Below are 26,352 nucleotides of genomic sequence, written 5' to 3'. Positions count from 1 at the left end.
ATAAAGAGAAGAAAATATTTGAAGAAAACAGAGTTAATGTAGGGTGAATACAACATCCAAAAATTATTATTAATACCCTCAATGAATAAAAGAAGATATTAAAGCTATGAAACAAAAATAAAATAAAACAAAAAGGAACCTCAGAAAACAAGAAAGAGCTTGTAGAAATAAAAAGTATGATCACAAAACATTTAAAAATCCAGTGAAAGGATGGCAAACAAATGAGGAAATCCCCCAGAAAGCAGAATAAAAAGTAAAGGAAAACTTTAATAGAAAAAAAAAATTCAGAGGAATAGTTCAGTAGATATATTAGCTATTTAATATAAATTCCAGGAAAAAAGCAACTGGTAAATTGGGGAGGAGGAAAATATTCTCCCCCAACCCAAAAAAAAAAAAAAAAAAAAAAAAAAAAACAAGAAAATTTCTTGGCATTAAAAAATTTTAAAGCAAAGAGATCTAAAAAGGTCCCCAAACCATGAATAGATGTACCTATATAAAGTACACCAGTTTTGAAATTCCTAAACAAAATATATAAAGGGAAAAAATGTTAAAAATAAACCAGAGAGAAAGAAAAAGATGTAAAGTTATTGAGAATTAGGATGCAATTTTTCTCAGCTGTGACTCTGTAAGCACAGCAGCAACACAGGAATGCTTTCGCAATTCTGAGGTAAAATTATTTCCTATCTAGAACTCCATAACCTGAAAAACTCTCAGTCAAGTGTGAAGGTAAAATGTATATATATTCTCAGACATAAAAGGACTCTAAATATCTAACTCCCATGCACCCTCTGCAAAGAAGCTCCCGCGGGATGTTTCACATCCTGAAAAACTTTTTCAACTTGGTCACCTAAAATTAGGAAGAAAGTTCCTGGGGAAAAACCTCATCAAGGAGGCCGCTGTTGTTCTTCTCCTTCTTAAAATGGTTTGTTCCATCAAACAAGGCATAAGTCAGAAAAGAGGTGAGCTTAGAAAATCTGGAAGTCAGAGGATCAGCCTGAGGAAAATGGCAGAAGGATGTCAAGGTATTGGAGAAGAACGGAAGCTATGTAAAAAACCAGTGCAGACAGGGCAAGATGATGGAAGGAACCAGAAGCGCTGTCTACAAGAAAAACCATGAAACTGACTCATTATTTGATACAATTAAATGCAATAAAACATTTATTGTTCTGTTAAGAACTTTGTGGAAGAATCATGAGTAAGTCCATATGAAAATAAGTTTTAAAATGAGACCAATAATACAAGAAAGAAAAAGTTTGATAGCACACTGGGTGATTCTGCTATGGATAAGATTTACAAAGTCATGATAATATAAGCATTTATTAACGATTTAAATAAAATTGTTATATGAATGTATTGGAAGGATGGAAGAAGAGATACATAAAGGTGACATAAAAAGAGAACTACTAAATCCTCACCTCAGAAGGGACAGTTAAGAAAAATTACCAAACAGCACCTAGTGGCTAGTAGCATGTGATGTATAAATACAAACGCTGAATCCAGAAGAAACAGTTAATATATCATAGCAACTCTGAAGAAATGAGAGTATGGGAGAGACATCGAAAATGGAACTACTGGCCGGGTACAGTGGCTCACACCTGTAATCCCAGCACTTTGGGAGGCCGAGGCAGGTGGATCACCTGAGGTCAGGAGTTCAAGACCAGCCTGACCAACACGGAGAAACCCTGTCTCTACTAAAAATACAAAATTAACCAGGCATGGTGGCACATGCCTGTAATCCCAGCTACTCGGGGGGCTGAGGCAGGAGAATCGCTTGAACCCAGGAGGCAGAGGTTGCAGTGAGCCAAGATGGTGCCACTGCACTCCAGCCTGGGGGACAGAGCAAGACTCTGTCTAAAAAAATAAAAAATAAAAAAGAGAAAAAAGAGAAAATGAAACTATGGAGTTTCATTTAAAGCCCTGATGTTCTTTTTTACTTTTATTTTAAGGTCAGGGGTACATGCGCTGGTTTGTTACATAGGCGGTTTGTTGTACCGATTATTTTCTCACCCAGGTATTAATCCTAGTACCTGTTAGTTGTTTTTCCTGATCCTTTCCCTCCTCCCCACCACCACCCTCCAAAAGGCCCCAGTGTGTGTGGTTTCCCTCCATGTGTCCATGTGTTTTCATCATTTAGCTCCCAGTTATAAATGAGAACAGGCAGTATTTGATTTTCTGTTCCCGTGTTAGTTTGCTAAGGACAATGGCCTCCAGCTTCATCCACAGGCCTGCAAAGGACATGATCTCATTCTTTTTTATGGCTGCATAGTAGTCCATGGTGTCTATGCACCACATTTTCTTTATCCAGTCTATCATTTATGGGCATTTAGGTTGACTCCATGTCTTTGCTATTGTGAATAGTGCTTCAATGAAAATATGCATGCATGTGTCTTTATAACAGAATGATTTATATTCCTCTAAGTATATACCCAGTAATGGGATTGCTGGATTGAATGGTATTTCTGTCTTTAGGTCTTTGAGGAATTGCCACACTGTCTTCCACAATAAAGCTCTGTAGTTCTAACTATGAGCTATGCCTTAAGTCTTGCTTATACATTACTTTGGCTAAATAAATATTATATTTAAAAATGAAACCCAAAAGCTGGCCAACCCTCACATAACTGCACTTGCACGTCTCCAAAACCATCTGTACCATTTATAAACCTATGCTCCAGAGCTGGTGTGAAGAAATTTCATTCCCCTGAGAAGTTTGTAGGGTCTTCACATTATCCCATGGCAGATGGCATACATGTGATGAAGCACGGTGGTGGTGACAGCAATATCTTGTATGACTATAGGGCTATAAAATTTACAATGTGCACACATTATTCCATTCAGCACCAACAGCCATGCTGGGAAACAGGTATCATTAGCCTCATTTTTCAGATGAGGACACTGGGGCTCAGAGAGAACGAGACCTATCTGAGGATTAGCAAGTGACACGAAAAACGCCCATTTACACAGGCATGCACCCCCCAACACACATACACACGCGTGCACACACATACACTCAGTGGTAGGCAGCAGTATTTTCTAACATGGATGGACGGTGACACATTAACAGACTTGTTTTCTGAATTTGTTTATGTCCTTGTCAATCTAGGGCAATGAAAACTAAACCTTTTTGAATGAAGGCTATCAAGAAAGAAAATTGTGGGACACACTTTTTTTTTCATTTAAAATAAAACTGCCTTTATTAAGTAACAAGAAAAAAATATGAAGTTTTACATCTTTGAATTTAGTATTATTGACTAGAATTATGACATTGCTTAGTAGTCTTCAAATTATTAACAATGGATTTAGTTGAAAAATCAAGTTTTTAACTTCTTAATCATGAAATCAGTTTGTAGGTTGTATCTCCAAGTCAGGCAGGTTATGTGGGCCTGCGGGTCTAAGACCACTCAGGGTGGCCTTAAACCAAGACTCTAGTTCTTCCTGCCTGTTAATAATACTTTGATCTCAAAGTTGCTCTCTCTTCTATGTTTCTCTATTTTCCATTTATATGAGAAAAAAAGATGATTTCTCCAAAATGTAGAGGGTGAGCCAGCTCTCAGGCATTGCAATGCATGTACATAATGCAGAGAATAAGCCGGCCATCGTCCTAATCCTTCTGGAACAGGCCTGAAAGCCAGCAGTCAGAATTGGTCACACTGACTTTCCTCCGCAATGTTGCACTCCATTTACTGAAGATTATGTCTGAAAAGAGTGTGTGGTTTGCGGCTAAAAGCAAATCTTTCTTAGCTGCAAAATTATCTGTATTTCTATTAACTGGTCCAGCCAATCTCTATTCATGTAACAGTGTTAGACAGTAACACAACCCTCTGACAGTGAACAATGTTTAAGCTGCTTGACTACTATTTTCTAATAAATTCAGAACACACATTTCTCCTATTAATTTGTTCAATGATTTCTAGGTATTGGAATCTGGGGAAAAAACCCATCCACTTCATTTTTTTTTTTAAGTCCAATGATGTGATTTGGTGGCGGGAGGGGGGCGCAGGGGAGTTTATCCAAACAGTTTAGAGGGAAAGTGCCCAGCTCAGAGGCAAGCCACGTTCCAGAATTTTCTGTGTATTTACATGTATAGAACTTAGGACAATGTTATTTTGCTAAAGTATTAATGAACGGTATCAAATCTAAACACCATTTATTACATTCCTTTATGTAAGAATGAGTTTCACGTTCAAACTCTAGTCTCATCTGAGACTAGAAACTCACCCTACTTCCTGTTGTTCCTACAGCATGAGAAGAGCCTGGTTCTCAGCCACCATGGCCCTTGCAGAGAGAACAGGGGTCCCCCTTCCTTCTTCATGTGCTAGAGGAGAAAGAAAAGTTCTTGTCTATACTAGAGTGTCTGGAGGCAGGGCAGGGTAGAGGTGTCACTTGCACAGGAATGATTTGCAGCTATAACAGCGACTCTGGCTGCAGGGTAACCAGCAATGGCTTCAGAGAAAACAAGGACCTCCCCACAGTTGAATACGGAGCATCACTTATAGGCTCGAAAACCTCCAATGGCTCCCTATTAACTACAAAATCCAAATTATTCTGATAGCATTCAAAGTCCTCCATAATGAGCATTTAACTAACCTTCCCTGCCTTATCTTCCATTCTATCCTTATGCTCAACCCAAACTACTTCACCACCATTCACACTGCTGCACAAATACGTCATACATTTCTACCACTGTGTCCTTTCTCATACAATTCCTGCTGCCTGGAACACTTTCCATACTCTCCCTCCTTGTGTCCCTATCTCCTCCTATTGAAATCCCACCAACCCTTTAAAGTCAGTGCTCCAAGAAAACTTCTCCCAAACAGAGCTAACCTCTCCCACTTTTGTGTTCCTATCACCCAGATCCAGATACAATCATGTGCATCATGTTATGTCTGCTGCTTTACCTTTGTTCAAGCTGCTGATGTCTACAAAGCACAGAACAGATATAACTTCCAGTAAAGGTCAATTATGTGTGGAATTCTAAGTTAGTGGAACCTGTTAAAACTCTTCATTCCTTCAAATATGCAAATGATCTACTCTGAGAGCTTTTCAGGAGAGATTAGAAGCAAATGGACCGTGTCCTAAAAATCTGTTTCTTGTTTGCCATTTAGAACCCAGAGTATGTTTTCTCCATTGAATCAATGACATGAACAAGTCCTTTAATTCCTCTCTCCATCTGGTTATCTTCTCTTCCTACTTCGAGGCACATTTAGCCGTCACTGGCTGCAGATCCTCCACTCTCCATTCAGACATAAGTGCCCTCTCTCAGAGCTCCCCCATCCTGCCTGCTGACCACCTGCTATCTTTGTATTTATCACCCTGTAGACAGATCAGTGTCTTGCTTCTCTCTATCACCAAGCCATAAATTCTTGATAACAGAGATTCTTATTTCTCTTTTATTTCCAGCACTTAGCATAGTATTTGGTACATAGTGAGCTATATTTTTTTTATTTCTTTCTCCAGTAAGCAACTTGAAACAACTTTAAGGTGAAAGTCATTTATTATTCAGTTTTGTATTCCTCACCAAGGGCTTGAAGTAATGTTTTGCACATATAACAAATTAGTATTCCATATCTATTCTACAACATAGGTAAGTTTTTATCGAGAGGAATTCTCATGCTATAAAACAGGTGAGAAAACCCCAATGTTCTCCCAGTGGTGCTTTTTTTTAAAGTACTTTTTCACAGCTTTCAATGCCAAGACTTCAGCGAAAGCATTCAGTGCGTGGAAGAGCCTCAGAGACCATTGAGATGCATGTATTTCATTTCTCATCTTCTAAAGCTTCTCTCCTTTTTCATTTCTCTTCATCCTCACAAATTATCTCACTCCCTTCAGCAGAGAATGCACATTACTCGAGTTATTTTTAGAACACCCTTGTGTGCAATATTGGCAGTTCAAAGCACCAGATAGAATCCACACAAACACAAACAGATTCTCCTGGGGCTTTTGCTCTGTCCTTGAAGCTCTTTTCACAGCTTCCTAAGGTCTCTCCCCTAGAAGCCAGGGGAGCCACAGTAAAAGTATAAGTCCATGCATTTACTTCTATGCCTCCCTAGTGAATTTACAATAAATATTTATTGAACATGATGGGAACTGATGTTAAGAATAATATAAGAGCATAAGAAACAATTTCTGTGACACAGACATAACTTGAAGCTACACGTCCACATTCCAAGTTAATATCCTTCATCTTGAACGATCCTCTTACCCAAATTTTAGGAATTAATTGCTGGAGAAGCAATAATGCTCTTCCCATAACCTTTATTCTACTTCCAAGTGCAGCCGCCACAAGATGAACTATTTTAGATGGCAAAACAGCTAGGCCACCCAAAAGCCACAGAATACGTTCTCTTACATCTAATGCTCAATACGTCTGGCAAAGCAGAGAAAGATGCAGTTTGCAAAGGAAAGAGAAGACAAACTCTCTGTCTTTACCCTTATCCTCAGTCACCACTGTGGTGAGGAGAGGAACACAGGACAGGCAGGATGATGGGGAACACCAAAGAGGACTCTCCCTCCATTTCCTGTCTACAGTTCTCTCTCCTTCCTAGTTACACCCTGAAAGTATAACTTCTGGCTGGGCGTGGTGGCTCACGCCTGTGATCCCAGCACTTTGGGAGGCCAAGGCAGGCAGATCACGAGATCAGGAGATCGAGACCATCCTGGCTAACACAGTGAAACCCCGTCTCTACTAAAAAATACAAAAAATTAGCCAGGCATGGTGGTGGGCACCTGTAGTCCCAGCCCTCCAGAGGCTGAGGCAGGAGAATGGCGTGAACCTGGGAGGCGGAGCTTGCAGTGAGCCAAGATCGTGCCACTGCACTCCAGTCTCGGCGACAGAGCGAGACTCCATCTCAACAAAAAAAAGAAAAGAAAAGAAAGTACAACTTCTTAACTTGGGGAACTTGACTTTGTAATTCAAGAACTTTATCATTCAAGGTTATCATTCAAGGATGGCTGGCTTGAGGCTTCTGTAATTTTGATAAATTAGTATCTTGACACTAAGCCCACAACGCTGTGCTGTTTAATAGAACTTTCCACAATGATGAAAATGTTCTCCATCTTTGCTGTCCAGCACGGCAACTACTAGCTACATATGGCCCTTAAGCACTCAATGTGCGATTAGTGTGAAGGAGGAACCGGATTTCAAATTTAGTTTACTTAATTAGTTTTGGTAGGCCCATGGGATTAGTGCCTACTGTACTGAATGGCACAGCCTTTGTACTTGAAATAGTAAAATGCTGTCCTCTGGATAAAATAAGGAATCTTCTTGGCCACGAAATATAATTTTAGCCAAAGTCCACAGGGATTTCTTTATTGGCTTTGTGTCAACTCACTGAAAGAAAGTTCACCAAAACCTCTCAAATAGCTTAAGCCAGTTTTTGGAAGAGTTCGTCACAGGCATTTCTCCACTAGCAGCAGGGTCAAAAGGAGGACGATGCAGGCTTAAGTCTGAAAAATAGAGATAATAGTAAATAGAACTTAAGAGAGAGCTTGCCCCTTCTTATTTAGGAAAAATGAAAGAAAGAGAGGGAAGGAAGGACAGATGGATGGACAGAGGAAGGGATGGATGTGGAACATTCTAGAAGGGCTTGGCATCTGAAAAAAGTAGGAAACAAGCCAAGTTAACATTTAGCCAAGTTAAAATGGCCAGTCTTAAGTGAAATGGTGGCAACCTAAGCAAAACTTTGGAAATATTATCAGCAATTTGTTGAACTGGAAGTCTGGATATTCAACTTTTGGAATGAATTTCACAGCAGTTGGTCCACACCCATACTAATCCATATCCACAACCAACAGCCACAGCAAGCTAATGACATCCCCAAAGCTATGCCTATGGTGTATAGGTGTATCCTGCACCAGGGAATCCAAAGGAGGAGCAGATGGGGACAGAAACCCAGCCTCAGTGCCCCCCACCACAGGAGAGGTCCTAACTGGAGCTGACTATGCTCTGGAATGCAGGAGAACTTTAGTAATTCATGCATCTCAGATTTGTAACCTGTTTCTAATTTGAACAAAGGCACCATATGTGCTAATGGTGACCTTGGTTGAACCATATTTCTAGTTTAGTGCTCCATTTTTATGAAGAAATCCATGGATAACCCAGGATGCTGTCAAATTAGAAAGAGCCAGAAAAATGAAGTTGATTGAAAATCACTTTTGGATAAGGGATAGAATGAAAGTGGAGATCATTCAGTCTAAAGAAACAAGAGCTAAAGAGGCATGTAATATTTGACTTCAAATATTCGACCTGTTATACAGAAAAGGAAAGGGTGTTCTCCTGAATGTCCTCCAGAAGTACAACGTAATATTAAGTAGGTAAAAAAATTAAGGAGTGAGTTTCCGACTCAACATGAAGACAGCAGAATGTAATGGGAAAAAACAGGGGCTTTGGGTGACTTAGAACTGAGTCTGAATCAAATTAATTGACTCCATCAATTAATAGCCCTCTGACTTAAAACAAATTATTTCCCCTCTGTGAGACACAGTTTTCTCATCTGTACAATAGTGATAACTACTCAGAGTTGTTGTGAGAATTAAACAAGAGAACGACAAGAAGGAGGCAACAAAGCGCCTAACACATACTAAGTATTCACTAAATGATAATATATTCATTTATCCTATAACAAAAACTCTCTACAATTAGAACTGACCAATGGTGTAACTATCCCCCTAATGTATCCAAGAGCTCTCTGGCACTGAGGACATTCACAAGCAGAGGCTGGTGGGCTATTTGCCAATGATATTTTATCAGTTAGACTTTTTTTTAAACCACCTTGTTAACTTAAGCAAAAGGAATTTTATCAGGAAGATGTTGGATAGTTCACAACGAATAGAAAGACTGATGATCTGTATTAGTCCGTTTTCATGCTGCTGATAAAGACATACCCAGGACTGGGAAGAAAAACAAGTTTAACAGACTTATAGTTCCATGTGGTTGGGGAGGTCTCACAATCATGGCAGAAGGCAAGGAGGAACTAGTCACATCTTACATGGATGGCAGCAGGCAAAGAGAGAGCTTGTGTAGGGAAACTCCCCCTTATAAAACCATCAGATCTTGTGAGACTTATTTACTATTATGAGAACAGCACAGGAAAGACCCACCCCATAATTCAATTACCTCCCATTGGGCTCATTCCACAACATGTGGGAGTTATGGGAGTACAATTCAAGATGAGACTGGGTGGGGACACAGAGCAAAACTATATCATTCCACTGCTGGCCCCACTGCTGGCCAAATCTCACGTCCTCGCATTTCAAAACCAATTGTGCCTTCCCAAGAGTCCCCCCAAAGTCTGAACTCATTTCAGCACTAACTCAAAAGTCCACAATCCAAAGTTTCATGTGAGACAAAGCAAGTCCCTTCTGCCTATGAGCCTGTAAAATCAAAAGCAAGCTAGTTACTTCCTAGGTACAATGGGGATAGAGACCTTGGGTAAATACAGCCATTCCAAATGGAAGAGACTGGCCAAAACAGAGGGGCAACAGGCCCCATGCGAGCCTGAAATTCAACAGAGCAGTCAAATCTTAAAGCTCCAGAATAATCACCTTTGACTTCTTGTCTCACATTCAGGTCACCCTGATACAAGAGATGGGTTCCCATGGTCTTGGGCAGCTCCAACCTTGTGGCTTCGCAGGGTATAGCCCCCCTCCGGGATGCTTCCACAGGCTGGCACTGAGTGTCTGTGGCTTTTCTAGGTGCACGGTGCAAGCTGTTGGTGGAACTACCATTCTGGGGTCTGGAGGACAGCAGCCCTCTTCTCACAGCTCCACTATGTGATGCTCCAGGAGGGACTCTGTGTGGGGGCCCCAACCTCACATTTCCCTTCTGCACTGCCTAGCAGAGGTTCTCCATGAGGGCCCTGCCCCTGTAGTGAACTTCTGCCTGGGCATCCAGGTGTTTCCGTACATCCTCTGAAATCAAGGTGGAAGTTCCCAAACTTCAATTCTTGACTTCCACGCACCTGCAGGCTCAACACCATGTGGAAGTTTCCAAGGCTTAAGACTTGAACCCTCTGAAGCAATGGCTCGAGATATACCTTGGCCCTTTTTAGCCATGGCTGGAGTGGCTGGGACACAGGACACCAAGTCCATAGGCTGCACAAAGCAAGAGGTCCCTGGGCTCAGCCCATGAAACCATTTTCACATGACCTCTGGACCTGAGATGGGAAGGGCTGCCACAAAGACCTCTGACATGCCCTGACATTTTCCCCATTGTCTTGGTGATTAACATTCAGCTCCTCATTACTTATGCAAATTTCTGCAGCCAACTTGAATAATGGGATTTTATTTCCCATTGCATTGTCAGGCTGCAAATTTTCTGAGCTTTTATGCTCAGCTTCCCTTATAAAACTGAATGCCTTTAACAGCATCCAAGTTACCTCTTGATTGTTTTGCTGCTTAGAAATTTCTTTTACCAGATACCATAAATCATCTCTCTCAAGTTCAAAGTTCCACAAATCTCTAGGGCAGGGGCAAAATGCCACCAGTCATTGCTAAAACATAGCAAGAGTCACCTTTGCTCCAGTTCCCAACAAGTTCCTCATCTCCATCTGAGACCACCTCAGCCTGGATCTTATTGTTCATATCACTATCAGCATTTTTGTCAAAGCCATTCAACAAGTCTCTAGGAAGTTCCAGACTTTCTCACATTTTCCTTTCTTCTCTGAGCAACCCAAACTGTTTCAACCTCTGCCTGTTACCCAGTTCCAAAGTCGCTTCCACATTTTCAGGTATCTTTTCAGCAGCACCCCACTCCTGGTACCAATTTACTATATTAGCCTGTTTTCATACTGCTGATAAAGACATACCCGAGACTGGGCAATTTACAGAAGAAAGGGGTTTATTAGACTTACAGTTCCACATGACTGGGGAGGCCTCACAATCATGGCAGAAGGCAAGGAGGAACAAATCATGTCTTACATGGATGGCAGCAGGCAACTTGTGCAGGGAAACTCCCCTGATAAAACCATCAGATCTCATGAGACTTATTCACTATCACAAGATCATCAGGGGAAAGATGCATCCTCATACTTCAATTACCTCCCACTGGATCCCTCCCACAACATGTGGAAATTATGGGAGTACAATTCAAGATGAGATCTGGGTTGGGACACAAAGCCAAACCATATCACGACCCATGCTTAGAATAAAGACAGGAACCAGAGCAGCAGGAATTGTCCTACCAGGGCACTGCCAGTGGATATGAACAAATTGGCAATCCCTTTGACAATCCTTTAAGAGTCCAAGTCTAAGAGAGGCTGGTTGTCCAAGCTCAAGTCATACACTTGCCCTAAGGTATTATCAGGGTGGTAAGAGGAAGCCCCCTACAACAGCTTCCAAAGACCTTATTGGTTACCATGGTGGAGAGCCAGGCACCTTAATGTACAGCCCCACAAGGCTAAACACAAGAGGACAGAGGTCATTCCTAAAAGGAAAAACAGGGTTTTGGATGCATATAGGAATATAGCACAGCATAATGGTTAAGTGCACTAGATAGGGAGTTCTGGAATTCAAACCCTGGCTCCACCATTGGCTGGTAGTAAGGCCCTGACATATTATTTCATTATCCTGTGCCTCAGTTTCCTTTTCTGTAAAGCTATGGATAGTAAAAGCATCTACCTTATAAAGTTGTGATAAGAATTAACTGAAACCATACATGTAAAGCACTTCACAGTTCCTGGCAAGTAAGATCTCATATTAATGTTGAAGGTATATTATCGAGCACCTCCCAGATATGCTTTTCCTGAAAGACACTTAGGATCTTGCACTTCTATGGGTTTCATATCAGGCCGGGAAGTCAACATTTTAGCTCTCTCCTCCCCAGCTTTCCTTGTCTTGATTTCACCATCTACATAATGGGTTCATATAACACAAGTGCTGTTTTGCTAAAGCTGTTTTGAGTCATTGTAAAAGTGCATTATGAAACATATACGAGAGGCATTAATTGTTCGAGAGATGCTAAAACCAACCGTACTAATGAACTCATCACCACAGTGGGAATAACCATTCACCATTTGTGAATTCATCCATGTATTACTTCTTCTGAGCCCGACTTTTAGTTCCTGGAAGAAGTACTGTGCCTTAAATGGGAGGGCAACTTACTGGAAATTAAAAACAAGCTTCCAAGTATCCCAGCTGCTCCCAGAAAAGGGCATTTTCTCTCAAATATCTTGAAGGGAATTGTGAGGAGCAGTATTATGCAGCACACTCTTAGAAAACAACAAAGTTTGCTCCCTTAACAACTCCCATGAAGCAGTTATCTGAAGAAAATACATTTGTATAGATACACATAAGTTTCACAATAATTTGGCAAATTACAACAGAGATGGCAGAAATGCCTTAAAAGGCAGGGCCAAGGACTTCCAGGCTTCCAGGCTTCCACACACAGATCAATCGCCTTCAAAATCAATAGTAGTATTTCAATCAGAAAAATATAGCACCTGACAGCTTTGTATGTTGACATCACCCCTTCACACACGTACCCATTGGGACACTAAGTATTATACATCCTCCTCTGCACTCAGATCCTTCTGATAAACTGAGCTCCATGAATTATGCTCATCTTGCACCATATTTTCTTTTTTTATTATTATTACTACTTTTTTATTATTGAAACTGTTTTTCTTTTTTATTATACTTTAAGTTCTAGGGTACATGTGCACAATGTGCAGGTTTGTTACATATATATACATGTGCCATGTTGGTGTGCTGCACCCATTAACTTATCATTTACATTAGGTATATCTTCTAATGCTATCCCTCCCCCCTTCCCCCATCCCACAGCAGGCCCCAGTGTGTGATGTTCCCCTTCCTGTGTCCAAGTGTTCTCATTGTTCAATTCCCACCTATGAGTAAGAAGATGTGGTGTTTGGTTTTCTGTTCTTGCGATAGTTTGCTGAGAATGATGGTTTCCAGCTGCATCCATGTCTCTACAAAGGACATGAATTCATCCTTTTTTATGACTCCATAGTATTCCATGGTGTATATGCGCCACATTTTCTTAATCCAGTCTGTCATTGATAGACTTTTGGGTAGATTCCAAGTCTTTGCTATTGTGAACAGTGTCATAATAAACATACGTGTGCATGCACAGAGAAACTAAAAACCTTGAAAAAAGATTTGATGAATGGCTAACTAGAATAATCAATGCAGAGAAGTCCTTAAACGACCTATAGAGATGAAAACCATGACACAAGAACTACGTGACAAATGCACAAGCTTCAGTAACTGACTCGATCAACTGGAAGAAAGGGTATCAGTGATTGAAGATCAAATGAATGAAATGAAGTGAGAAGAGAAGTTCAGAGAAAAAAGAGTAAAAAGAAATTAACAAAGCCTCCAAGAAATATGGGACTATGTGAAAAGACCAAATCTACCTCTGATTGGTGTACCTGAAAGTGACAGAGAGAATGGAACCAAGTTGGAAAACACACTCTGCAGGATATTATCCAGAAGAACTTCCCCAACCTAGCAAGGCAAGCCAACATTCAAATTCAGGAAATACAGAGAATGCCACAAAGATGCTCCTCGAGAAGAGCAACTCCAAGACACATAATTGTCAGATTTACCAAAGTGGAAATGAAGGAAAAAATATTAAGGGCAGCCAGAGAGAAAGGTCGGATTACCCACAAAGGGAAGCCCATCAGACTAACAGCAGATCTCTCGGCAGAAACTCTACAAGCCAGAAGAGAGTGGGGGCCAATATTCAACATTCTTAAAGAAAGAATTTCCAACCCGGATTTTCATATCCAGCCAAACTAAGTTTCATAAGTGAAGGAGAAATAAAATCCTTTACAGACAAGCAAATGCTCAGAGATTTTGTCATCACCAGGCCTGCCCTACAAGAGCCCCTGAAGGAAGCACTAAACATGGAAAGGAACAACCGGTACCAGCCGCTGCAAAAACATGCCAAAATGTAAAGACCATCGATGCTAGGAAGAAACTGCATCAACTAGCAAGCAAAATAACCAGCTAACATCATAATGGCAGGATCAAGTTCACACATAACAATATTAACCTTAAATGTAAATGGGCTAAATGCTCCAATTAAAAGACACAGACTGGCAAATTGGATAGAGTCAAGACCCATCAGTTTGCTGTATTCAGGAGACCCATCTCACATGCAGAGAAACAGATAGGCTCAAAATAAAGGGATGGAGGAAGATCTACCAAGCAAATGGAAAACAAAAAAAAGGCAGGGGTTGCAATCCTAGTCTCTGGTAAAACAGACTTGTACCATATTTTCTATCTTCATTTTGAAGAGCTTTCAGCTGCCAGCAAAAGCTCAATACAATGAAATCTTGGCACCATCCAACCCCTTGGCTGCAACAACAAAATTTTGTTCTATACCATATTATTTCAATATCCTTAGAATTCTAAATTACCCAGAGTATTTCATTGAGATGGTATCAGTGAATGTCAAACACAGCCTCAAAATGTACTTGTTTGTCAACAGTATTTTCTGGAGACTTCCAAATCCTTCAAACTGCGGGTAGCCTGAACCTGCTGCCCCTGTGAACTACATGCGGCTCATGGAAGTCTGGTTATTAGGTGATCGGCTATATTGAATTTTCTCCATATGTTCAACAAATATGTTAAGGTGGCTATTTCTTCCCCTAAAAATCACTGAGCCACAGAAGCATATGCTTTCTGGAGGCCTGAAATGAAATTGCTATAAAAATGAAATACTATTCTTGGAATACCTGTGCCATTACTTGAACTGAATCTCCTTTACAATGAAATGGCTGCTGCTTAGCAACTAATGCAAAGAAAGAGCCTAACTCTATCTCTACCTGTTTTTTTTTTCTTTTTCTCTACTGGAGGAGTGTTAAACATATACCATCACACTTGCAGTTTCATGTTTTCATGTGTACAGGAAGGGTAATGACAATGCAATGAGGTCATCCTCATTGTCGATGTGATATGGATTTAGAATGCCAGCTAGTGATTGATGCCAACTTTGTCCATTGTGATTAACCAGTGAGATTAATTCAAGTAAGTAAAATTAATGAGAGGGAAATGGTGCTTCTTTCCATAGATTCATGTGTGGAAACGGCATCCTGCAGTGAAAAGAGTATGAGACTTTAGATCCGAAAACCAGCCTGAACCTGGCAATGTCCCTTATGGCACGTGGCCTTGGGAAAGTTGCTTAGCTACTGTGACTGTTTCCTTAAATGTACAATGGCTATGAAAACAATACGGGGTTGCCTAAGATTGTTTTGTGAGTAAAGTTAGATTAACTATGTGAAAGGAGTTTATAAATGGTAAGCCGTGAAAGCACCGCACACGTTTTTATTATTATTAAGTGCCTAAATTTAGTCAGTATAACAGTTTAAGAAATCTCCAGAAATTTGTCTTTAAAAAAATCCCTTAGACTTTGTTATAAGTAATTCCACGCTGGCTCATAGAAAGCTTCTGTTTTAATCTTTAAATAGCTTGGGCATTTATTTTTGAAGTAGAGGTTTATTTTCCTAAGAAATTCTGAAAGTTTTCTTCAAACGAGAAAGAATGACTCAGGTTTTCAAAATGTTCCTTTGGAACTTTCTAGGTGTCTCTAACTGCACTCATGAACATACTTATGAATTCTGAAGGATGTCGTTATGGAAAAACTCCTATTGCAAAGACTTGCAGCTCAAACAGGTCCTCGAGCTAAAGGTAAAAGACCAGACTCTTCTAAGAATATCTTTTGTAAAAATCAAATGGGGCTGACTACGCCATTTCAGACATGTCAAGTGCACATAAGTTAAACCAAGCTTCTTCACTGGACCCCAACCCATGGTACCATCACCTCCCTTCAAGTTCCACTATGATTACAACAAATCACAAGGTCTTGTACTGAAGGTAGAATTTAAAAGGAGCAATACCAGTCTATAATCCCTGCAATCATTTCTTGGCCCCAGGAAACTGGATTTATTGCCCCGTCTCGTGCAATGGAAAATTCATATAGTTTTTGCAAAAAACACCATGGAAAGCTCAATCTTGGCCTCCCTACAACTGACAGTAGCACATGATTATTCACAGAGCTAAGTTTTATGCTTGGACGTAAAAAGAATGTTCATCCACTCAGTCAATCAACCTTTGTCAAGGCCTTTCTCTATGTCCTGTGTGAGGTCTGGCTGAGTCCATGAAGATGAAACACATGGGTCTCTCTCCTCAAGACAGTTTGGTCTAATAAACCACTAGATTGTGAAAATATGGCTATTTGCACACAGAAAGGGTAATGGGAAAGGGTGAAAAGAGGACAAGAAAAGCTGCAATCAGGAAGTAATAAGCAATATGCAAATAGGGGCACAGATCTTAACTCTGCCACTTAACTGGCTATGTGACTTGCAGGCAAGTTACTTAAATGCTAAGCCTCAATGTCCTTCTCTGTAAAATGGAAATGATAATAGTCCCTACTTAATTGAGGGTTCAATGAAATCCCAAACGTAAAATATTTAGCAACTCTTGATACAGTGTAAGCGTTTGGCAAAATCAGTAACTTACAATGACTAATATTCATAGGTAGGGAGGTAAGTTAATCATTGCAGTCAGTATTTGAACCAAGAAAAGCTTTTTCCTTCTCTGAGCTGCACTTACAAAAAGCTTGGAAGTGCACGGATGACCTTTGCTGCCTCTGGGAATGGCCTTCAGAGGCCACTGGGAAGCACAAGAGGAGTGATGTCTGTGGCTTCCTGGGATATTGTGAGAAAAAGGCAGGGTGGGCTGGTGTTTATGTCCTCCCAAAAGTCACGTGTTGAAATTCTCACTCCCAGTGTGACGGTTCTAGAAGGTGGGGCCACTGGGGGTGATTGAGTCACGAGGGTGGGGTGCTAATGAATGGGACGAGTGCCCCTCTAAAAAGAGGTCCCCAGGAGCCTCACTACCTCCACCCTGTGAGGATACCATGAGAAGAGATCTGTCTGCAGCCCCGAAGAGGGCCCTCCCCAGAACCTGACCATGTTGGTGCCCTGATCTCAGACTTCCAGCCTCCGAAACGATGAGAAAGAAATGTCTGTTGTTTAGAAGTCGCCCAGTCTATGGGACTCTGTTACAGCAGCCCAAGCTGATGAAGACGGCCATGAAAGCCAAGCAGTCCCGAGGCTGTGTGCTGTCAGGGAAGCCCATGCTTGGCAGCTTCCTGTGTAACTTCAGATGCTGAGGACGGTGCTTCAATTACAGAGGAAAAGAAACATGCCACACCTTAGTCTTTGCATTGAGAGGGGGACAATTTAAAAGGGAGAAACTTTTTTTTTTTTTTTTTTTGAGATGGGGTCTCACTCTGTTGCCAGGCTGGAGTGCAGTGGCCTGATCTCAGCTCGCTGCAACCTCCGCCTCCCAGGTTCAAGCGATTCCCCTGCCTCAGTCTCCTGAGTAGCTGGGACTACAAGCATGTGCCACCACATCCGGCTAATTTTTTTTGTATTTTAGTAAAGACGAGGTTTCACCATGTTGGCCAGGATAGTCTCGATCCCTGACCTTGTGATCCGCCCGCCTCAGCCTCCCAAAGTGCTGGGATTACAGGCTCTTCCTTCAAAACTCTTAAAGAGAATGCTTTCAGTCTGAAAGAGATTGTCTCAAACTGTCACACATCCATTAGGACAATGATGAGATCTCAGGCCTTTCAGCCTGAGGAATGTTCCAGAAGTTTGTCTCTAAATGATACATGGAACCCTTTCTGACTGCTTCCACATAAGCTTATGTAAAGCTCTTTTTATCTTTCAACAAATTGCTTTCAAGTTTTTTTTAAAAAAGCAAAAATGTATTTTTCCCTACAAGCCTGACATCTTTCTCATGTACAAAGGAATGACACATTTTAAAAATGTACTTTGGTCCTTTCAAGGAATCTATTTTCTGGCTATTTCCTGAAAGACTACATGATACACAAAAGCAGTCCAACTGTCTTATCTTTGCCTTTTTTAAGGAAAACAAAAATGAATTCACCTCCTTAACATTTATTTCACAGTCCTGAGCAGTTTTACTTGTCTAACAAATATTTAATAACCATCTACATCTTTTGAAATATATTCCGCTGTTTGGCCTGGTTGAAATAACTGATGGAACATCCCAGAAGGCTGCGCCTTCCATTTCTGAAATAATCCAGGGCAGGTAGCATCTGCAAAGCTTCTTTCTATGATTGCCAGGGCATGCCAGCCAGCCATTGTCTGCATGTACAAAGCAGACACCATCAAGACAGGCCAGAAGAGAAATAACCTCTGTCCTAGAATCACAGGGGACAACTCTGTTTCTAGTACCTCGGTCTTTATCAGCTTATCCATTCCTGACACTGCAAAGTTCTGAGACCCCTCTCACCCAACCCTCCACGTCTGGCTTCCTGCTCTCAGATGACCAGCTGGGAGTTCGGGTTGCTGCTACCTGATTCCTCTGCACACTGACTGTGCCTGTCTCCTCCGACCTCTGCCTTCTGTCCGCTCCAATTTCCAAAGCACTAAGAAGCAGCTTTCTCCTTTTCACATCCCCTAGTAACAATGAACTGTGTTTTAATAAGTTACTAAATAAAAATTACATATTCTATATCTTAAAGAATGCCAAAACCTGTCAGTTAAATTTCTTAAGTCTATGTCTCTTTCATTTTCATATTACCTGAATAATTTTATCACCAGCTGCTGACATTTGACTGGTGTTCTGTATTTTGAAGAATAATACACAAATCTGTTCCTTAACTGGACTTAAGTATAGATAATACCACCTTAACAAACACACATATAGCATGTACTTTGTGACTCATTTAAATGTCGGATAATTCTACAGGATGAGTACCACTATCATTACCACTTTGTAGATGGGGAAATTAAGGCACAGAGAGGTTAAGTAACTTGTGCAGGCACACAGCAGGCAGAGGTGGAGCTTTAGACCCACGTGGCAGGGTTCTTCACCACTACTATCCTCTACCTCTCAAGAAATTGAAAGGTAAGAACAATGAAATTTAATTGTGGTTTAAATATTACTGTTTTGAATGTTGTTCCCAACATCTAACAAAAGCCAGGCTATAAATATTACAGCTTAAACCAGAATTGGTTCTTTTACCAGAACATTATTTATGAGTCTGGAAAACTAAAGGCAAATTTCCATTTCAGCAAAACTCAGGTTGGATGCAAGAATGACAGAAGCCCCTGTTAGAAAGCTGTTGCCTTTAAAAAAAAAAAAAAAATGCTGTTTGCTTTATTTCAAAGGCTCACAAAACTCAGGGCTGGAAGGAAAGAACATTAACATTCATATGCAAAGACCTTTCTTCCCACCTCTACCCAATCACAGCCCCCTCCTTCAGCTAATAGGCACACACAAGATGATTAAATTTTCTCTAAAGTAACCCAAGCAGTGCTCATACCGCCTCTCCCTAAACACTATGGGAGTCAGGACATTCGTGAGCCATTCTTCAAGTGCTCTGTATGGTACATGAATAAAAAGTAGCTGGTGATTTTCCAAAAATTTTATTAAGTGGGTTAAAAACAAAGCAAAAGCTTAGAGTCACTAAGCAGACGAATGCACTCTTCCTAAAATAACTTCTTCACCAAAGTCAATCAGATGAGTTGGAAGGAAAGAGGGAGTGAAGTAATGTAGAACAGAGGTGGCTGGAGTGACCTGCGGCTGGCTGGACAATGGTCAGGACTCCAGGAATGCTGGGTAGCCCTTTTCTGCATTTTTACGTTTTAATCACTTGAATCTGTTGAAGGAAAAGTCAACAGAAATTTCCCTGAGGAGAAAATCAATGCTGCCCCTTGGAAAGGGATGAGACAGACAGAAAGAGAACCGGAGAGCTAATTAGTGCTACTCAGAAGGCAAATTAAGGCCTTTTCTTTGACAAGCTGCAAATAGCTGGTTAAGTAAGAGTTTCTGCCACCCCTCTCCAGCCTCCAACAGCTGGCTAAATGGCTGATGCAGGTACGCAAACAGGAAGCTGTAAACAGAAAGACAGTCCTTAGCTGCTGGACAAAGTGTAAATAAGAAAAAGGCAGAGGTTTCTTTGTAGAAAAGAAACTCGCAATTGAGATGAACCAAGAATGAATAACAGTAATAATTTATTTTAAAATGCCAATGAAATGTCTTTATTCAATAAATACTTATCCAACACCTACTGAGCAAGAAAAATCCGAGTCATCGATTCAAATGATCAGGTGCAAGTTCTGTCTTCAAAGGAGCTAACGACTTAGTTTGGGGAATGGTAATAAGTACACAAGTTAATTCTGTGCAGGGCACTATGCCATGTCCTTTAAATAAAGTAACTCATTTAATCTTCCTAACAAACCTGTAAGTTAGGTATTACTATTATCTCATTTTAGAAATACATTGGCTGAGCCTCAAAGGAGTTACATAGCTTGTCTGAGATTAGCAGAAAGATGCCAAGTTCAAACCCTAGTCTAAGTCCCAGACCAGAAAATGACACTTCAGTCCTAACAAAGCTATTTGAAAGTGCCACGTGAGGACAGGGGAAGACCAGCCACCTATCACCCCAAGTGGATGCTTTTGAGCTTATACCAATCGAGGAATTTTCCTGGTGAACAAGCCAGCAATGAGTTGTGGAAGCATTATGGGCAAACAGACTTAGCTTGGTATTTTTATTTCTCCAATTATCTGCATTGTTTGTTGTGCCTTGAAATAGGTTTCAATCAGTTCCAACAATTAGAATTAGCCCATTTTTATAGGCATTTTGAGCAAATTAAATTTTAATGAAAAAAAGGTTTATGGCTTAGATTTCATTTTACTTCTGACCTTTCTTTCAAAGTTATCCACTGTAAGAAAAGCTCACATGCCATCATTTATTTGCAGTAACTACTGTCCCAAAACTACAGTTACAGGGCCTCAGGAAAAACAATTGGTCTCCACAGGATCAGTGTTACCAACGCATACCCATGGAAGAAAGCAAATGTCACAGCCCAACGTGTATGCAACAATCTTCCAGATGCTTCTGGTCTCACTTCAAGGTACTCAGCTTCAAGGAAAACTTGAGGTTGTGGAGGGAACATGTTCTCAGATCCCAGGCCAGACGAACATACAGGGTGTAGATAGCCTGGGCTCTCACTGGGAACCCTCATTTACTCAGATTAGAAAGTGCAGTTTTGGAAAGAGCTAGCTCTAGTCTAATTTAACTTGGCCCCATGAGGCAATGCTGTTGTTTGTTGCCACACCAGAACTGAACACCAGCAAAGACCTCTCTTCAACTTCCCTATCCCCGGATTCCACAGGACCCAATAGTGTCAATCTCCCAGGTAAAAATCAAGCCTCTAAAAGATCACTTAGAGCAGAATAGTACTCTGGACAGTGGTTGAATTGAAATCTTCCCCAGTGTGTATCCTAACTGAGGAAGTAACAGTCAGTGCGTAATTACTGAGAAAGGAATTAAATTAGAACCAAGATTTTAATCTGATCCTAAAGTCTTTAAAAATCTAACAGATGTGCAAAGCACAGATAAAAACAAAGTAAAATGGATTTACAAAAGAGGACGCTACATACTGATATTCAGGAGAAGAGAAGTTCCCCTGTACGCTATTGATTACAAAGCAAGGAAGAACAATATCCATTTTATCCCACGTGGCTTCCAACTCCTCAGATATCTTTCTTGTAATAACATAACCTTACTTTGTGGGACAAAACACAAAACAAAAATACTACATTCTAATCATCAACCTATAAAGAATAATAGATCATTTTTTTCCATGGTTGCCCAAACTAAGGCATTTAATACTCCTTGCTCCTATTTCTATCTCATACCAAAAACTTCCTTTAAGAAAGGTTTAGTATTACCAGCATGGCTTACGAGTAGAGAAACTAAATCACAGGCATCAACATCTCATAAGTAATGGTCTGCCCAAACCTACTGACAAGCAAAATTGTACTTCATCCCTCCTTCTGGGCTGCCCAAAGAGGTACCGATGGGCCAGCTCTTCACTGGACCTAGGTTCACCTACACAACCCTGTGTAAATTTTTTTAAAGGCATATAAACCTCTAACATGAATATCTTCATAGCAGGTGCATGGAGGTGGTTTTGTTCTCAGAAGAAAAACCAATATATTTGCAACCATGAATTTATATTCATTTATATTTCTGAGATAGTAGAAGAGTTCCCTAAAATTATATAGGCAAAAGACCACAATCCAAAAAAGTATGCAATAATATATTATAATAATAATAATATAATAATAATAATGACCTGTCATGTATTAGGGATGAGGGGGAAGATAACTCACACTGCACACATGCATGCATACACATATGCATACATGGAGAGAGAGTTCAAACCTAAAATAAATGTTTAGGGAAGCAGCATGATGAGGTCTAAAAAGAAAGTCCTTTGGAGTCATCTGTGTTTAAATTCTGCCTCCTGCTCAAGCTCTATGCCTCAAGTTCATTTTCAATAAAATGGAAATAGTCATAATCACATCATAGGACTGTCACAAAGATTAATTAAGACAGAATATACAACACTGGGCTTAGCCCAGTGCCTGTTGCATAGAAGACAATAAACTTCAGCTACCTTCTCCTTCCCCTCCCTTATGTGTTTCTGAAGGCTTTTTATTTTACTGACTTAAATGGGAATTCTTACAGCAGTTTAAAAAAAAAACAGTTCCTACACATTATATAGGCATTTACACATATGTATCTGTTGCAGCACCATAATTTGCAAAGAAAAACGAAGTAGTAATTTTAAAAGAAAAGTACCAGCTCACTTGCACTGCCTTTTCAAACCTTCAGCTTTACAGTCGACAGAGACTATTTGCTCTAGGGGTGCAGATTCTGAAATAAAGGAAAAAATTCTCATGGGAAAAATGGTTCTCAAAAAAAGCCAACAAAGAAAAGATAATGAGGGGAAATCTAGGAGTACAGAAAGGAGTTTATTTTACTTAACAAAGTAAAAGTCAAGCAAAATGAATAATCTGCCTCCAGAAATGGTTATTTAAAGGCTTTTTGTAAAGGGCTCTGGTTCCTAAAAAGACAGGAGTCACTGCATATGCCCACCCACTCCTCATTTATTTTTAAACCCTAGCTTATATGTTCCTTAGCAACAGAAGGAGCAGATGAGACCCCCCTACACACACACACACATACACACACACACACACACCCTCTCTCCCAAAGCCCCCTTCTTTTTGCCTGTCAAGTTTCATTCCAAAAATATCCACGTTCTTCAAAAGATATTTTTTGCCTACCTGCAAATCTCCACTCCTCCACCTCAAATGATCCCCCTTACACAAGCAGCCATGCTCCATACCCTAACTGAGCCCTTTCACTCAGACTCCATTCTGTGTGTCTTCCTGCCTTCTCTTCATAAGCTCCCACCAGACACCGTCCTCAGGTGCCCCCAGAAGGGAGGTGGTGTGGTCCTCACTGAGGAGCCCACCCTCAGCTCCTGACAAAGCTGCTCATTTTTTACACACCCTTTGTCCATCCCACGGTAAAACAGCCAGCCCAGCTGCAGGAGTCCAGCACCAATGGCCGCCATGATGAGTGGGCAGGCCACTCACCATGACTCCAAAACAAGTAAGTAACAGTAATCAAAATGGACACATTTTCCCGTTACCCAGGGACAAATATGCTCCAGATGGAAGCATCTCCTTTTCACCATCTTTTCCTCTGACTTTGAGACTGACTGGCCTGCTTTGGCTGGGGAGGGTTTATGAGTTCAAAGATCAATTGTTTAGTCTTGGGGGCAAAATAGGGTGCCATTCCCCAGATACTAGTCTGCATAAACATCGCCTGAGGAGCCTGTTAAGAATTCCCACCCACAGACAGTTTGATTCTGTAAGTCTAGGGTGGTAAGCACTTTTAACCAGCCACCTGAGGTGACACTGATGCAGGAATTGGAGACTGTAAAGCCTTATTTAAAAGGAAATGATGTTCATGAAGTAGAATCCACCTCTATGTATGGATCGTAAAGCAGACGCAATGTTATTATTCTTCTATAGAAACATGCTGCATCTGTGTCCATGTCTATGCTTGTGTGTGTACACACTTACATATGCATGTGTGAGCACGCAACACAGGAAGCCAAAACCCCACACAACATACATTTTGAAAAAGGAGGCTCAGAGAATGACCCCTGCCAAGAGACAAGCTGAAATGATTTCCCTTGCAAACTCTGGCTTTGTATTGCTACCCAATGAGGACTCTGATGAATACCAATGAGCCAGGAGCAGCAGCCCACACTGTGCTTCACGTAATCACCACCCCCTTCCAACCCCCTGCTCCTAAATTAGGCTGAATGTAGTCCCTGTTCCCCCAAGGGCCAGACAAGCCATCATAACTAGGAAGTAGAACTGCCAGTGTCCTAGCATACATCCCTAGAGCTACCCCCTCCCCATCATCTGTCTATTTTTAGAAACCAAAGTATAAAAAGAAAGATCGATTTGGACCTGATCTGTGTGAGTAACTAAGAGAACAACTCAGGTGGGGAACTCCCTCAGCGCACAGCGAACAAAACGCATGCGAGGAACGCAGAAGCAACAACCTCACCAGGAAGGCGTTTTAGGAGTCATCAGAAGTCAACACTTAGACACAGAGCACATGCCCTAGTGACTGTGGCCTCCAGGCCAGGCGATGTCTGTGGGGATCCCAATGATTCACACACCTGCCCCCATAAATAAAACACACCCTCTCAAACCCACACACCTCTGTCATCTGCGTTTGCTTACATAACAGCACATGGTGTGACAGATTTAATACTTTATATGGTTTTGGGGAAGGGAACACAAACTCAGAAAGAGTAGGATCACAAGAATGTTTTCAGTGACCCCTTTTCCAGAAACCCTCTGAGCTCCAGCAAGTGTACATCTTTGTAAACCTGTGCTTGCATATCACCTTGACCTTTAACATCAACAAGCAGTAGGGTTAGTGTCAACAACTCTCCAGACCTGTCAATATCTTTATTCTTGCCTGCAGAAGGGAGGTGGGAGAGAGACCTTAATAAATCCTAATTCCTCATTGTTGGATTCTAATACAACGTGGGGTTATCTTTTATCCTAATTTAGAGGCCATTGATCCCACACTGTCCTTGTGTAAAGGGCTCCCACACTCATCCTTAGGTGCAAATATGGTCCCCACTCTCACCTTCACCCCTAGCTTGCCAGCGGGCTCCCCACACTCTCCTCCAGCCAGGAGAGAAGCAAGGAGCACGCAGGCATGGAACCCCCATAACCAGTGGCGCATCTACAGACATAAACCCACTCTTCCTTCATGAGGGATTTCGAGGCAGGTCCAACTTTCATAAGGATTTCTCTTCAGTATAGTGCTATTCCTTTCTGCCTGTCGGAGTGATCTCAGCTATCAAGTTAGTGCCAAAGGTTCATCCAGCGAAATCTGGAAGGTGGGGGAAGGGTGGTTGAAGATGACACCTGCTTAGGGGCAACTTTGACGACTTAAGAAAACTAAGCATCACTGAGTCTGCAACCCTTTCTCTCTCTCTTCTCTCTCTCTCACAGACACACAGAGAGAGAGAGAGAGAGAGAGAGAGAGAGAGAGAGAGAGAGAGAGAGAGAGAAATACACACACACACACACACACACATTTCTGTTGTTCTGACCTTAGGGACCCAGCGCTTCTCTCCTGCCACAGGGCAAAGCCGGCGTTGCTTCCCTCCAGCCTGGAATGATAGGATGGGGAGAGGACAGACAACCCCGGGAGGAGAGGGGAAAAGGGGGAAAGAGAAGCTTGGAAACAGAGAGGTGCCCAACTCCGCGGAAGCGCCCCTTGCTGGGGGAAGAGTGGGTCTCCCGCCGCGGCGCACCTGTCTAGGCTGCCGGCTCCCCGCGCCTACCTGTACGAGACTTGCTTCCGGAAAGTTAAGTTCCTCAGCTTCTCCTCCAGCGCCTCGTCCTTCTCCTTCTGGCCGGCAGCCGCGGGCTCGTCCAGGGCAGCGGCCCCCGCCGCGGCGGCTGCCCCTGAGCCCAGCGGATCCGCGCCGCCCTCGGCGCCCAGGCAGCAGCTCCCGGCGCCGCTTCCGCTGCTGCTGCTGCCGCCCGTCGCCCCCTTCTCCTCTCCCGCCGAGGAGCTGGGGTTCATGGCGCCCACTCCGGCGGCCGCGGAAGGAGCGCAGGCGGCCCCGCTGCAGAGGCCGGGCGGGCTGGCGGCGCTGGCGGCGGCGGCTGCAGGAGCGCGGGCAGGTCCGCGCGCCGCTGGCAGGGGCAGCAAATGGCAGCCCCTTCCCGCAGCATCCATCCGCCGCTGCACCGCACCGGGGCATTGTGGGAAACTCCGCTCACTCCCCCGCCCCGGCCAATCAGAGGCCGCCGCTCCCCGCCTCCCGCGCCCTCCCGCGCCGGCCCGCGCCCTCCAGCCCCGCTGGCCCCTTCCTAAATCCCGAGCGAAATCCCGAGCTGAACCTGAACTCTGCACAGAGGCGACGGGCTGCGGCGGAGGGGGAGATA

General features: G+C 42.1%; 1 protein-coding gene across 3 annotated transcripts in view; it reads right to left on the bottom strand.

The window, feature by feature from the left end:
- Positions 1-26,145, bottom strand: part of DGKI (diacylglycerol kinase iota) — a 467,119-nt gene extending 440,974 nt beyond the window's left edge. For 2 of the 3 annotated variants that reach the window (XM_030932674.1, XM_030932675.1), the window contains exon 1: positions 25,743-26,145. In XM_030932674.1, the coding sequence (XP_030788534.1) occupies positions 25,743-26,143 (401 nt within the window). In that variant the 5' untranslated portion in view covers positions 26,144-26,145. Of the gene's footprint in view, positions 1-22,651; positions 22,727-25,742 lie in introns of all 3 variants that reach the window. The other variant, XM_030932676.1, reaches the window with a different exon arrangement.
- Between the last annotated feature and the right edge of the window lie 207 nt (positions 26,146-26,352).

The sequence above is a fragment of the Rhinopithecus roxellana genome, chromosome 6 (genome assembly GCF_007565055.1).
Source record: "Rhinopithecus roxellana isolate Shanxi Qingling chromosome 6, ASM756505v1, whole genome shotgun sequence".
Taxonomy (NCBI): domain Eukaryota; kingdom Metazoa; phylum Chordata; class Mammalia; order Primates; family Cercopithecidae; genus Rhinopithecus; species Rhinopithecus roxellana.
This window is presented reverse-complemented; position numbering and strand designations above follow the sequence as displayed.